Here is a 13,915-nt window from a genome sequence, read left to right as displayed (position 1 = left end):
ATTTGCATTGTTTAACATACTTAGAAAATGAAGTGTTCATTTTTAACATTCCTCCTCCAATTGGTTTAATGCTGAATTACTGAAGAGGGCTAAGCAAAACCAGGTGCTTTCTCTGTCAGCACTCCAGTGGCTCGGAGGACCCAGGCTCTCCCCTTGTCCTCTCCTCGCCTCGCTCGTCCCCCCTGGAATAAAAGTATCGGCGAGCCCCACAGGCCCAGAGGAGGCCGAAGTTCAGGAACTGCTCCCAGGGTCCCGCGCTGAGAGCTCTCCATCTTTTCCCCCTTGCTTCTCCTGCCCACGCATCTTGGACATGCCAGGATTAAAAAGGTACGTTCTCTGCTCCGGAATTTTTCCTCCAGGGTCTGGAAACCTTACTGAAAACCCGATGGGTGGAAAATAGCTATGGCCGTGATTCAGGCTGTGTCAGGATGTTGGAAAAGGCATTAGCTAGTGATGCAATGATATTGTTAATTGTAAAAAGCTGCGCCTCTGTAATTTCCATCTTGAAGCCTTCTTTTGGGAGTGGGTATTTTATAAGACAGTTTCAGAAGCCAGCATCCGACAGAGGTCGGCAAAAATCTCAGAGCCTGATTCTTTCTTTCTTTTCCGAAAGGGCAGCAAATTTGTGTGCCGTTTAAAATTTTTTTTTAAGTTTTTTTTTTTTTTTTTAATTTGAGAGATCAATTACTAGTTCACTAGCAATTATTTTGCTACATCGGCTGCTGGACAGGCGAACGGGCTAGCTGCACATCCCGGGGCTGGATTTGCTCTATGTCTGTGTGGGATTCTCAAAGGGCATGCGACCCAGAAGTCTCGAGCCAATGAAAAGTGGGGACTGCAGACAGAAATGCATGTAAGCAAACATTTTGATATTCCTTAAGGAAATGGAAGTTCCAGTCAAGTGATCGTTAAAGCTTGAAGAATTTTATCTAGATTACATCTGCAGTTTTTATCCAGCGCACTCTTGAAAGCGTAGCTGATTTAGACAAAGTGTGTGTGTGTGCGTGCATGCATGTGTGTGTGTGTGTGTGTGTGTGTGTGTGCTGAAAACGAAGCTGTAATCCTGTCATCCTGGATCGGGGACCAGCACTTCTTTGACAGACAGCCCTGAGATTCAGTTGGTCCCCCACCTCCATCCCCACGCCCACCCCCACCCAGCTTTCCTCCGCTTGAGGATGGAGCCCAAAATAGGTGGACCCACCTGCTTTTGAAAGTTCCGGGGACCAGTTATGAGCATCAAAGGATCCCCCAAATTCTTATAGTTAATTTATTTTGGAGTTTTCTGGAGTTTTTCATGACAAAGTGCAGCTATGGGTGACGCTGTGAGAGCAGCAATGCTTGGATGTTACGTCGTTTTTGGGAAACCGTCTCACTTAAGCCTGGAGCTTACTTGGCCCCCAGGCCCCAGCTGTGGCCCTTGCAGGAGGCCGGGCTTGAGATGGGCTTTCTCAGAGGAGACCTGTCCCAGGACTGCCCTCTAGCCAAAGGGAGTAGGGGAGGTGGGGTAGGGGGAGAAATGGGTTAGCATGCCTTTTCCACTAGGTCTTGAAGTCCACTGCGTTGTCAGCTTGTCCTGTCTCCAACAAAAACGAGACAGGGTTTTATAACCAACCAAAAGGAAACTTCATGTGAAGAAACAGGAAAACGTTGAAATTCATAATATACAGCCTGGAAAAGAAATTTGTTATTGTCCTTTCATTCCTTCCAGATATAAATCTGGCTGTTGCGAATATCAAAAAGCCCTGGGATTTGGCTCTGTGCTTTATAAGGTCAGAGCTGTCTCCAGTGTTCTAGAATCTGGCTCACGCAGGCACTCAGATGAAAGGAAAACTTACGGGCTTCCAGGGTCTTTATTCTTTGGATTGAGGACTAGATGAAGGAAGTGGGCTTGCCTCTCCCAACACCACATTAGGGTCCTGTTTCCTCTGGATGTCACCTTAATTCTGGGGCCCTCCAAGTACCCCAGCATTGCTGATTCATATGAGCCTTCTGTCATGGATTGAGTGAGTTTTGCAGTCTATTGAATGCTCTTTTTCTGAAGGGAGGGATTGTAAAGTGAAGGTACACATTGACAGTAACAGGTCACTAAATCCAACCAGGTGCCAGGTCCACTGAATTACTGAAGAAACCTTTGAGGTCACCTCCTCCAGGAAGCCTTCCCTGACCTTCCATTCCCTACCCACAGCCTGGCTCTCCTGGCACTCAGTGGGCATTTCTATCAGTGCCCTAACCAAAGGGTGTAGACATTATTGGTTCACGTGGCTCCCCCACCAGCTCTCCAGGGCAGCATCTGGGTCATAGTTTTATAGTTTTTCTGCCTACCTAGGGTCCATGCTCACAGCTAGTAATTGCTCAGATAAACTCCTGTTGAACTCAATAATAACAGCACCAGATAAAGCTCTGTATTTGCATAGATTTTTTTAACCACCTTAACAATTTTCAAGTGTCCAGTTCAGTAGTGTTAAGTACATTCACAGTGTTGCTCAATCAATCTCCAGACCTCTTTTCGTCTTGAAAAACTGAAATTCTACACCCATAAACACCTCCCTAATCCCTCCTCCCCCTGCCCCTGACACCCACCGTTCTGCTTTCTGTCTATAATTTTGATTGCTGTCAGTCCTTCATATAAGTGGAATCCAACAGTATCTGTCTTTTTGTGACTGGCTTATTTCACTTAGCATAATGTCCTCAAGGTTCATCCATGTTGTAGCACTTGTCAGAGTTTCTTTCCTTTTTAAGGCTGAATAGTATACCATTGCATGTATATAACACATTGTTTATTCATTTGTTGATGGACACTTGGGTTGCTTCCACCCTTTGGCTATTGTGAATAATGCTGCTATGAACATGGGTGTACAAATATCTCTTTGAGACCCTGTTTTCAATTCTTTTGTATATATACCCAGAAGTGGGATTGCTGGATCATATAGTAGTTCCATTTTTAATTTTTTTGAGGAACCTCCAGGCTGTTTTCCATAGTGGCTGCACCAACGTACATTCCCACCAACAGTGCACAAGGGTTCCAGTTTCTCCACACCCTCACCAGCTTTTGGCTTTTTTGGTTGTAGCCATCCTGTTGGATGTGAGGTGGTATTGATTTTTTATCTTTAAAGCTAATTGGCGACCACGATTCTGTTGTATAGCAGCTTGTGAATGATGAAGCGTAGAAATCGCAGGTTCAGGGCTTGGTGGCTTATGCAGAAACACAGTTTATTGACACCTCCTCCTAAGTGTCAGCTGTGCTCCTTCTTGGGGCTGCCCAGGTCCCCGCGTCCTCTCCTCCATCAGGGTCTGTGTGAGGCGCACTCCGGGAGCACGTGCATCCCTTCCCCGTGACGCCTCTGTTCCATGGAGCTCACGTGCTTCACGTTTGTACTTTCTTTTCCTCTCCTCATCCGAGGGCACGACGGCTCCTTCACACCGTGGTCATTTCAGAATGAAGATGTTCAAAACTCAGGCAGGTGCCCTTGTGTCAGGAGTAAAGGCCAAGCAGCTGGTGAATACATTGTTAATACCATGGCGGTGGGCGTTAGATTTGTTCTTTGAAGCAGCAAGACCCTTTATTTTAAAAAATGCCACCGAGGGCTTCCTTGGTGGCACAGTGGTTGAGAGTCCGCCTGCCGATGCAGGGGACATGGGTTCGTGCCCCGGTCCGGGAAGATCCCACATGCCACGGAGCGGCTGGGCCCGTGAGCCATGGCCGCTGAGCCTGCGCGTCCGGAGCCTGTGCTCCGCAACGGGAGAGGCCACAGCAGTGAGAGGCCCGCGTACGAAAAAAAAAAAAATGCCACCGAACACATTATCCCAACATATGAAACCAGTGGAGGGGGCACGGTTCTGTTTGGGGTGGTTGAGGCATCTGGAGTTTCCCCGACCTCTCTGGAGCATCACCTCCCATCCTCCTGCCCAAAGACAAGCACAAGGTGAAGTCATCATTGTAAACACACAGGCAGCGCGAGAGGCACGTGTTACCCCAGACCTGGGTCCTGGGAGTATCCTGAGCATTTATATTGACTTCTTGCTCCCCCACAGGATACTCACTGTGACCATTCTGGCTCTCTGTCTTCCAAGTCCTGGGAATGCACAGGTAAGACTTTTATTTTGTTACTTATCAGGAAGTGTGTTAAAAACCAGGGCGAGGGTGTTCAGCCACGCATCGTGTTGTTTACCTAAACCGAGCTCTTCATTGTACAGAGATTAAAGCTGGGGCTCAGGGAAGTTGAGACTTGCCCCCAGTGACATAGTATATAAGTGGCAGCGCTGGACCTCGGTGTCCCGGTTCCCAATCCAAGACTCTTATAATCAGATCATGCTGCCTCATTTCTGTCCCTTTGGTGGGGCTGGGGGTCTTGACTTAGTGTAAGTGTTAAAAAGTCAAGCGTGTTCTAGTGTTTCTGGGCAGTGGTGCCCCTTCGGTGCCTGCGTGTGGCCCACGTGGGTGGGTGTGGCCGACATGAAGTTGTGAGGCATCTCAGCGCCCAACCCGTGAGGACCCACCTCTGGCCCGGACCCCTGGGAGGAGTGTGTAGGGGGAGCTTGGGCTCCTGGGTGGCTGTGCAGAGAAGCCTGCACCCTCCCTGATTTTACGAAGTGACGGTTGTGTCAGCCCTTGAGAAATGTGGACAGATCCCTCCTGAGGAGCTCAGGGCAGCCCCTCTGCATCTCTAGCTCAGCAATGAGAGAAGCCCCACCTCTGAGCAGGGCTGAGGGGCCATGTAGTCAAATGGAAATGCACATTCATTTGCATGAACCTATAGAAGACATTACAAAGTCACCAACACAGCCTCTCTAACAGTGGGTTACAGCTCAACACTTCAGAGCCCTGAAATGGAACCAACAAAAATCTCACTAAGTAGACTGATGGTCTCCCAAACTTCCAGGGTATAGGAGGGAAATCTTAGAATTTCAATTCATATTTATTTTGATCACACCCTTTAAATGTTTCTTCCCTTCATATTAAGAATTTTGAAATATATTTCATTGGAGGTGGAAAGAATCTTGGGAAGACTACCAAAGACTTTTAGACCTTGGAAGGACCTTGGTGTCCTCTGATCTAGCTCTGTGGTGACAGTTAACATCTAGATGCAGAGGGGGCGCGGGTTATAGTATAGTGTTTATTGCACTATAGGCACTTTACATGCACTAACAATTTAGTCCTTACAACCACTCAGAAGTAAGTAGCATCCTCTCCATTTTACAGATGAGGAGACTGAGGCATAGAAAAGTTATGCAGTGAATAGGGGCTAGAGTGAGAATTTGAAGCCAGGCAGTGGACTTGAACCCACGCCTGCACTTAGTTGGTGAGCCAGGGCTGCAACTCAAGTCTCTTGGTTTCCTGAACTTTATGGCACCACCTCCTGGCTCATCCGCTCCATTTCTTTGGCCCCAAGGCCCTAAGGTGCCTGAACCCACTCCCAGGAATGCAGGCTAAATCTATCATCTCCACAAACCAGCGCATAGCTCAGGGAAGTTGAACCCCATAAACCGTAGGGAAGGCCAGGGAAGGGACCCCCACAGGCAAAACCACACCTCCTTGACTTATTCCTATAACATGTCAGCTCTAGGGGTGATTGTTGATCCCATGATATTTTTCTAAATGCATGAAGTTGTAACTCAAGTTGTATGTGAAGCCTGCAGCCCTCAGGGACTTTTGAGACCTGGCAGTCTCTGAAAGCAACTCATCTTTGTGTAATTGTCTTCCTGAGGTTAAAATGGAAGAATTTCCCCAATTCTATTTTTCTTAGAAAACTGACTACATCACTGTGCAGATTTATTTTATACACAGACCTCGTAATCAGGTCGAGGATTTCATAGGGGGTGAAGAATTCATGTCGGGCACTGAAAAGAGGTTAAATAGCACCCAAAGAAAGAGCGTGGTTGCCCTTAAAAGCAGTCCTGTCCTCTCTCAGAAAGGGCTGAGCACAGGGCAAGCCTCACTGGGCAGATCAGATGCGATTGGTATTGCTTTTCATGACCAGAGCAGGAAGAAGTCCCCATAACCATCTGCTAAAAATGGGCGTTTTGAAGCAATGATGCAGGGGCTTAAAAAGTAATGCTAAAGTGTAAAATGATTGTAAGAAAATACCCAAAAAAGGGACAAATAGAGGTTATATAACACAGATGTTGGTATTATAAATGCCTTGTTTCTTTACCCATTTTCCGTACCTCCTGTGATGCAGTTAGAATACTTTTATAGTGAAAGAAAAAAAAAAAGGTTAAGTGAGCAGAATGACCTCTCCTGTTTCTCTCTCTCCCTTCCTGCAGCAACAATGCACTAACGGCTTTGACCTGGACCGCTCATCAGGACAGTGTCTAGGTAGGAAGCTACTGAAGATCCTTCTCTGGGTGGGGTGCAGGGACAGCCCAATCACAGGACCATTTCTGTCTCAGCCTCATTCAGTGTTGTCAGATCTGTATCAGCCTTGCCCATGGAAGAAAACAGTGCCATGGGATGGTTGAAATCAATGACACCCTTCCATTGATCACCTTCTTTGTGCTTGGCACTAGGTAAGCCCTGCGACAGGGCAAAGATGAGGAAGAATTGATCCGCAGCCTCAAGGAGCTCTCCAGCTGTATCAGTTTCCTAGGGCTGCCTTTACAAATTGCCACAAGCCTTAGTGGCTTAAACAACACAAATATATGATCTCACAGGTGCACAGGTCCAAAGCCCGATGGGGGTTCTACCAGGCTAACACTGAGGTGACGGCAGGGCGGTGTTCTTTTTCTGGAGGCTTGAGGGAAGAATCCATTTTCTTACTCATGCATATTGTTGGCAGAATTCAGTTTCTGTTTTTTAAAAATCGAGATGTAATTGACATACAACATTGTGTAAGTTTAAGGTATGCAATGTGTTGACTTGATACACTTATATACTACAACGTGATGACCACCGTAGCTTAGCTCACACCTCCCTCACATCACATAATTACCATTTCCTTTTTGTGGTGAGAACATTCCGGATTTACTCTCTTAGCATTTTTTAAGTATGCAATACAGTGTTGTTCATTATAATCACAATACTGTCCATTATTTCCTTCCAGTTAGAAGTTATCTTCTAACTGGAAGTTTGTACCCTTTACATCTCCCCATTTCCCCCACCCCCCCAGCCCCTGATAACCATTCTATTCTCTATTTCTGTAAGTTTGGCTTTTTGGATTCCACACATAAGTGATATCATGTAGCATTTGTCTTTCTCTGTCTGCCTTATTTCATGTAGCATAATGCCCTCAAGTTCCTTCCATGTTGCTGCAAATGGCAGGTTTTCCTTCTTTCTCATGGCTGAGTAATATTCATATGATTATTATTAATATTATATTATTCATATGATGATAATATTAATAATATCACATCTATCTATCTATCCATCTATCTATCTGTCTATCTATCCATCCCAAATCTTTATCCACTGATGCACATTTAGGTTGTTTCCATATTTTGGCTGTTTTGAATAGTGCTTCAATCAACATGGCAGTACAGATATCCCTTCAAGATTCTGTTTTCATTTCCTTTGGATATATACCCAGAAGTGGAATTGCTGGCTCATATGGTATTTCTAGGTTTACATTTTGGAGGGACCTCCACACTGTCTTCCATAGTGGCTGCATGGATTTACATCCCCACAGAATTCAGTTTCTTGTGGCTGTAGGACTGTGGCCCCTGGTTCCTTGCTGGCTGTCGGCTGAAGGCCTTTTGCAGTTTCTAGAGGCCACCCTCTTCCTTGGCTCATGGCCCCTCCTCCATCTTCGAAGCCAACAATTTAAGTCCCTCACGTGTGTCTGTCGTCTCGTCTCTCTGACCAGTGCTTCCGCCTCTTCTTCTACTTGTAAGGATTTGTGTGATTTCACTGGGCCCACTCAGATACTCCTAGATAATTCCCCATCTCAAGCTCTTCTTTTTTTTTTAAGATTATTATTATTTTTTTAAGAGAACCCTTATAAAAAAATTTTTATTTATATTTGGCTGTGTTGGGTCTTCATTGCAGCCCGCCGGCTTTCTCTAGTTGTGGCTACTCTTTGTTGCATTGCGCGGGCTTCTCAGTGCGGTGGCTTCTCATTGCGGAGCATGGGCTCTAGGCGCACGGGCTTCCATAGATGCAGCACGCAGGCTCATAGTTGTGGCTCACGGGCTCTAGAGCACAGGCTCTGTAGTTGTGGCGCACAGGCTGAGTTGCTCCATGGCAGGTGGGATCTTCCCCGACTAGGGCTCGAACCCATGTCCCCCGCATTGGCAGGCGGATTCTTAACCACTGTGCCACCAGGGAAGTCCCCATCTCAAGGTCTGCTGATTAGCAACTTAATTCCATTCCATCCCTACCTAATTCCCCTTTGCCATGTAACCTAATGTAGCCACAGGTTCCAAGGAAGAGGACAGACATTTTGGGGCTGTTCTCCTAGCGCTCCATCTAGTGGGAGAGGTAGGTCTAGACGGAGTAAACTGTACAGGGTAGAATAAAGTCACTGTCAAGATGAGGTAAAAGCAATCAGCCCCGCAGAAGTAGGGGAGAGAGTGATGCCTTATGTCTGAGGTCAATAAAGAAAGCCTTCACGGAGGTCACATTTGAATTGGGTATTGAAGGATGGATAGGATCCGGAGAAATGGCGTCCCAGGTAGTAGGAAGAGCATCAGCAAAGACCAGGGCACTGGAAAGACATTCAGAGTATAGACGAGTTTGTTGTGGCTGGAGCATAGGGTATATAGAAAAGGAATAAAGCTCTCCCCTCGGGGATATTTTCACCTTTTTAATGATATTTGATTTAGGCCAAATCATTTGTAGTCTCTGAGCTTAGTTAGGGTTGAAAAGAATGATGGGTGGTGGGGAAAAAAGCCTTGCCTTGGAAGCTCTAGGCTCGCACTTTGACTTAAGGTGAAGGGGGTTGAGAATGTGCCAAGGGATGCAGAGGGGGCGGCAGCTGTCTTTTGTGGCCCACCAGTTTGAATGACGCTTTCAGGCTTACAGCTAGAAAATGGGACTCCACGCTTCCCTTTCCCGAGGTGGGAGTTGGCACGAGTCTCTCAGCTGAGGTGGCTGGAGTGAGTGGTCAGGGTTCAGGCCTCTCTCTCCCAGCCTCCAGCCCCACATGGAGCAGACCCCAAGGCTGCTGGGAGGCCCCGGGGGGTCAGGGCAGCTGCTCACGCTGACGCCTCAGTTCAGGCCTCCCCTGTCCCTGGCCCCGCAAGGCTGATTTTCTAGAGAACCTACCCCCCTGCCACTCCCACTCCGCTCTAGACACAACAAGCAGAGCACCAGCCTGGCTGGAAACGGGCCCTGTTTGTTGGCACGAGTAAGTCTCTGCTTTCCCAATATGAAGCTAGCTCTCGGCCAAGCCTTGTCTTTCTGGATGCAGCAGACTCTTTCTCCCCGCCCAGCTGGTACTTGGAGTAGAAGTGGGTACAGTTATTAGGTCCATCCCAGCGTTTCCCGAGTGTCATGTGGACACAAAAGAATACCTGAGATGTTTTTAGGTGATACATCCACAGATAAACAATCTTTATTTTAATCGTTATATATTTATTTTTACGTACCTTCTATTTTTGATCATTGATAGGGTTTTTTTCATTTGCTGTCGTGACGTAAGATGGAAAAAATATGTTTACTTGGGTTTTCTTTTTCTTTCTTTTTTTTTATGTGGCCCATTTTTAAAGTCTTTATTGAATTTGTTACAATATTGCTTCTGTTTTATGTTTTGGCTTTTGGGCCCCAAGGCCTGTGGGATCTTAGCTCCCTGACCAGGGATGCAAACCCACACACCCTGCACTGGAAGGCAATGTCTTAACCACTGGACAGTCAGGGAAGTCCCGACTTGGGTTTTCAATGTGGGTTCATTTAAGAGAAAAGTATTAAGCATGTGACAGTACAGGTTTTGGCAGCTATGGCCCAAACATCATGATGATGGTATTTGATGGCTGATGTTTGGGTGACACTTGTCAATTTGATTCAATTCAGCCAATATTTGGGGAGTAGCTGCCAGGCGCAGCCCTACATGTTTGGGAGCAGATGCTGGTAAAGAGTGTTTTGGGGTCCTTCATGGCGTTCTTGGTACAGAGCTCTGCTGAAATTTGCACAGTGTGGCCAAGGGGCCACTAACGCCTGTCCTTTCTGTGGCCCTTGCAGATATTGATGAGTGCCGGACCATCCCTGAGGCCTGCCGAGGAGACATGATGTGTGTTAACCAAAACGGCGGGTATTTATGTATCCCCCGAACAAACCCAGTGTATCGAGGGCCCTACTCCAACCCCTACTCCAACCCCTACTCAGGTCCGTACCCAGCAGCTGCACCCCCGCTGTCAGCTCCAAACTACCCCACGATTTCGAGGCCTCTCATGTGTCGCCTTGGATACCAGATGGATGAAGGCAACCAGTGTGTAGGTGAGTAGCCCAGCGTCCTAGACTTCCTCTCCATTGGTGAAGGCATCGTCCTAGTCTAGCAGGTCAACCCCAAATGGGAGGTCAGTTCCCATGCAATGAGCCAGTGAAACAACCTACGTGGTACATGGTTCTTTCACTCTTAGCAGCCTGTGTCTCTGGGTACCCTCCCACCTAGGGGGGAGTTTAGTTTGCTGTCTTATTGATAGTCCTTCAGAAAGCCAATTTGGGGCCTCCCTGGTGGCGCAAAGGGCCTCCCTGGTGGCGCAGTGGTTGAGAGTCCGCCTGCCGATGCAGGGGATACGGGTTCGTGCCCCGGTCTGGGAGGATCCCATATGCCGCGGAGCGGCTGGGCCCGTGAGCCATGGCCGCTGGGCCTGCGCATCCGGAGCCTGTGCTCCGCAACGGGGGAGGCCACAACAGTGAGAGGCCCGCATACCGCAAAAAACAAAAAACAAAACAAAACAAAAAAAAAAAAAAAAAAAAAAAGAAAGCCAATTTGTTTTTTCTTTATTTTCATCTATCTATCTATCATCTATGTATCTATCTATCGATCTATCTACCTATCATCTATCTGTCATCTATCTATTTCTATCTATCTATCTATCTATCTATCTGTCTATCTATCTATCTATCAATCATTCTTCTATGTATCTGTCTATCTGCCTTTAGATCATATCTATCATCTATCTGTTTGAAGACCAAGGTCATGTTTTCTCTCTTCGATAACAAATATATCTGGTCAGATGCAGTAAGTGAATCCCAGAGAGAAGATCTAGAAAGGACCAGCTTTCTAGGGTCTTCAGCATCACTCACCCTCGAAGGGAACGTTTGCTTCTGAAACAAAAGAAGCCTTGAGGGCCAAGGCCAACTGTTCTGGAAAGAAAGTGGGTTCCTTGGGTGGAGACCAGGGTTCTTTTGCCCAAAGGGAGCCTCGCTGATGGGAGCGCATAGCAAGAGTGGACCTTCGGGAGGAAGGAGACGCCACATGCCGTGATGTCCCCAGGCTGTTGGCAAGTGGTGTGACAGGTGCCCTGGTATGCACTGGTGCTCTGTTGGCCAGTGTGGCCTTGGTGGAGGTTTACCTGGGCTCCTCCCTTGTTGCTTCAGCTTTGGTTGGACCAAAACTTTGCAACTGTCTCCAGCTTTGGGAGATGGTCTAGAGTGATGACGGCTCCGAACTTTCTGATCATGCACCCCATCTGCAAAATCTTTCTGAGCCTGGACCATTACCATATGCATGTTTATAAATTACATGCATATCCTGTTATTCTAATATGGTTGGAGGAGTGTAAAGTATATGTAAGAAATAGAAAAATTTAAAGGATGTGATCAAAATAAATATGAATTGAAATTCTAATATTTCCTTCCTATACCCTGAAAGTTTGGGAGATCATCAGTCTACTTAGTGAGATTTTTGTTGGTCCCATTTCAGGGCTCTGAAGTGTTGAGCTGTAACCCACTGTTAGAGAGGCTGTGTTGGTGATTTTGTAATGTCTTCTATAGGTTCATGCAAATGAATGTGCATTTCCATTTGACTACATGGAAATAATATGCAAACAAGTATCTTTCAGAGCTAAAAGGGAAAATTGGATACACCTTAACTAAACTTTTCTATTCTTACTGGTCTCAAGGGGTGTGTGTGTGTGTGTGTGTGTGTGTGTGTGTGTGTGTGTGTGTGTGAGGGGGGGGGTGGGGGTGGGCGGGGAGCTGGCCAGTGGTCACTTTGAACATAGATAAACGTTCACGGGAAAGAGTAGACTGAATCAAGCCGTGGACTGAAGCACTGGTGGGGAAGATAGTAACGTACTTCCTTATAACCAGTAGAACAATAGGCCGCTGTAACTGGCAGGGACTTTAACAATCTTTAACTGCAGCCTCTTCCTTTTATAAAAAAGGGAATGTGGACTCCACCAAGTTAGGTAATTACGGGAGTCCAGCTCTCCTGACAACCAGCCTACATTTTCCTAACTCACCCACGTGACCTCTCTCGTTTGGTAGAAGAGAAATGATCCCGAAGCAAATGCAGAGAAAGAGAGGTTGGGGGTGGGGTGATGCTCTTCCACGATGTCCTGTGGGGCTGGATAAGCTGAGTGACCATGTGCACGTCTTGAAGTGAGGAAGGGGGTGGAGTGACCCGCCGAGTCACTCCAGGGTTTCGGGAGGGGCTTCGGGGGGCCGTAGGGCTCCCTGATGTCTTGGGCAGTCCTGCAGGCCCCTTTTGGGGAACAGCCTGGAATGGCCACAGGGCTCTCTGAAGCACCCCCCTCCCTCCCACAGCCCTCTTTCCAGGATCCCAGTGCCCTCGAGAATAAGGCGCGGCTTGGAACCCTGTTTGTCTCCTGGTCCCTGTGACATCATGCACTTTTACAGGCCCCAACCTGTCACACGGGAGATGTGGAGTCTTCATAATGGCCCTTTTGTAAGGAGTATATGATCCAGGAACCCTAGGAGGACTGGCACCCGGCCCGTCCACTTCCAAAAAGTTCAGCCTTATGCATTCATAAGTCCCGGGTTCCTTCCAACCTCCCTTCACCCCACCCTGCCTTTTCTGGTTTACACAGCTCCTTCTGGGCATTATGAGAGGGGAAGTCATGGGGAGGGGGCCCCAGAAGGACCGGAACAGGGATGAGAGAGGCGGGCCTGGGAACAGGCCACAGGGAAGCAGGGCTCAGAGACGGGGGAAGAGGGGGGAGGAACCGAAGGAACCGAGAGGGGGACGTTGTTGAAAGGAGAAGCAGGTGATTGGGGTTGTCACTGCCAGAGAAGGAGTGTCCCTGTTTCCCAGAATGTAGGTCTGATCCTGGGGAGGAAGCTGGAGTGAGCAGCTCCAGTGTGATGGGGAGAATTGGGAAACGCTTCTAAAACTTGGGTGTTCTGCGAGAGGAAGACCACATCTCCAGGGGGCCTTCTCCTCCTCTTCCTCCTCAATGTAGAAAATAATCAACAGCAGTAATGACGGCAGCAGTAGGAATAAAACCAAACATGTAGTGCTGCGTGCCAGGATCTTTACCTGAATGAACATGTTGAATCCTCACCACAACCCCTGCGGTAGGACTGTTGTTGTTCCTGTTGGCCCTGAAGCACAGAGAGGTTAAGAATCTGTCCAAAGTCACACAGCAAATGAGGACCGAGCCAGGATTGGAACCCATTCAGGCTCTGGATGAGGAAACTGAGGCTCAGCGAGGTAAAAGTTTGTTCAAGCTTCTCAAGAGTCAGTCCTGGAGCCATGATGAAACACTAGGGCTTTCTCTTGCCTTCTTTTTTTGGGAAATAATTTTTTTTTTTTTTTGCGGTTCACGGACCTCTCACTGCTGTGGCCTCTCCCGTTGCGGAGCACAGGCTCCGGACACACAGGCTCAGCGGCCATGGCTCACGGGCCCAGCCGCTCCGCGGCATGTGAGATCTTCCCAGACCGGGGCACGAACCCATGTCCCCTGCATCGGCAGGCGGACTCTCAACCACTGCGCCACCAGGGAAGCCCTGTAAATAAATTTTTGTTCTGTAAAACTTTGAACCTAGGCAAAAGCAGAGAGGTCATTATGAACACTT

General features: G+C 47.7%; 1 protein-coding gene across 2 annotated transcripts in view; it reads left to right on the top strand.

Moving 5' to 3' along the window:
• The first annotated feature begins 122 nt into the window (after window positions 1-122).
• Window positions 123-13,915, top strand: part of FBLN5 (fibulin 5) — an 85,387-nt gene continuing 71,594 nt past the window's right edge. The window contains exons 1-4 of one of the 2 annotated variants that reach the window (XM_082617831.1): window positions 123-327; window positions 4,033-4,087; window positions 6,265-6,316; window positions 10,112-10,366. In XM_082617831.1, coding sequence (XP_082473957.1) covers window positions 311-327; window positions 4,033-4,087; window positions 6,265-6,316; window positions 10,112-10,366 — 379 coding nt within the window. In that variant the 5' untranslated portion in view covers window positions 123-310. Of the gene's footprint in view, window positions 328-563; window positions 854-4,032; window positions 4,088-6,264; window positions 6,317-10,111; window positions 10,367-13,915 lie in introns of those variants that run through there. The other variant, XM_082617830.1, reaches the window with a different exon arrangement.

The sequence above is a fragment of the Mesoplodon mirus genome (genome assembly GCF_964341445.2).
Source record: "Mesoplodon mirus genome assembly, chromosome: 4".
In the NCBI taxonomy this organism is placed as follows: Eukaryota; Metazoa; Chordata; class Mammalia; order Artiodactyla; family Ziphiidae; genus Mesoplodon; species Mesoplodon mirus.
Note: the sequence above shows the minus strand (reverse complement) of the source record. Positions and strands in the feature narration are given on the sequence as shown.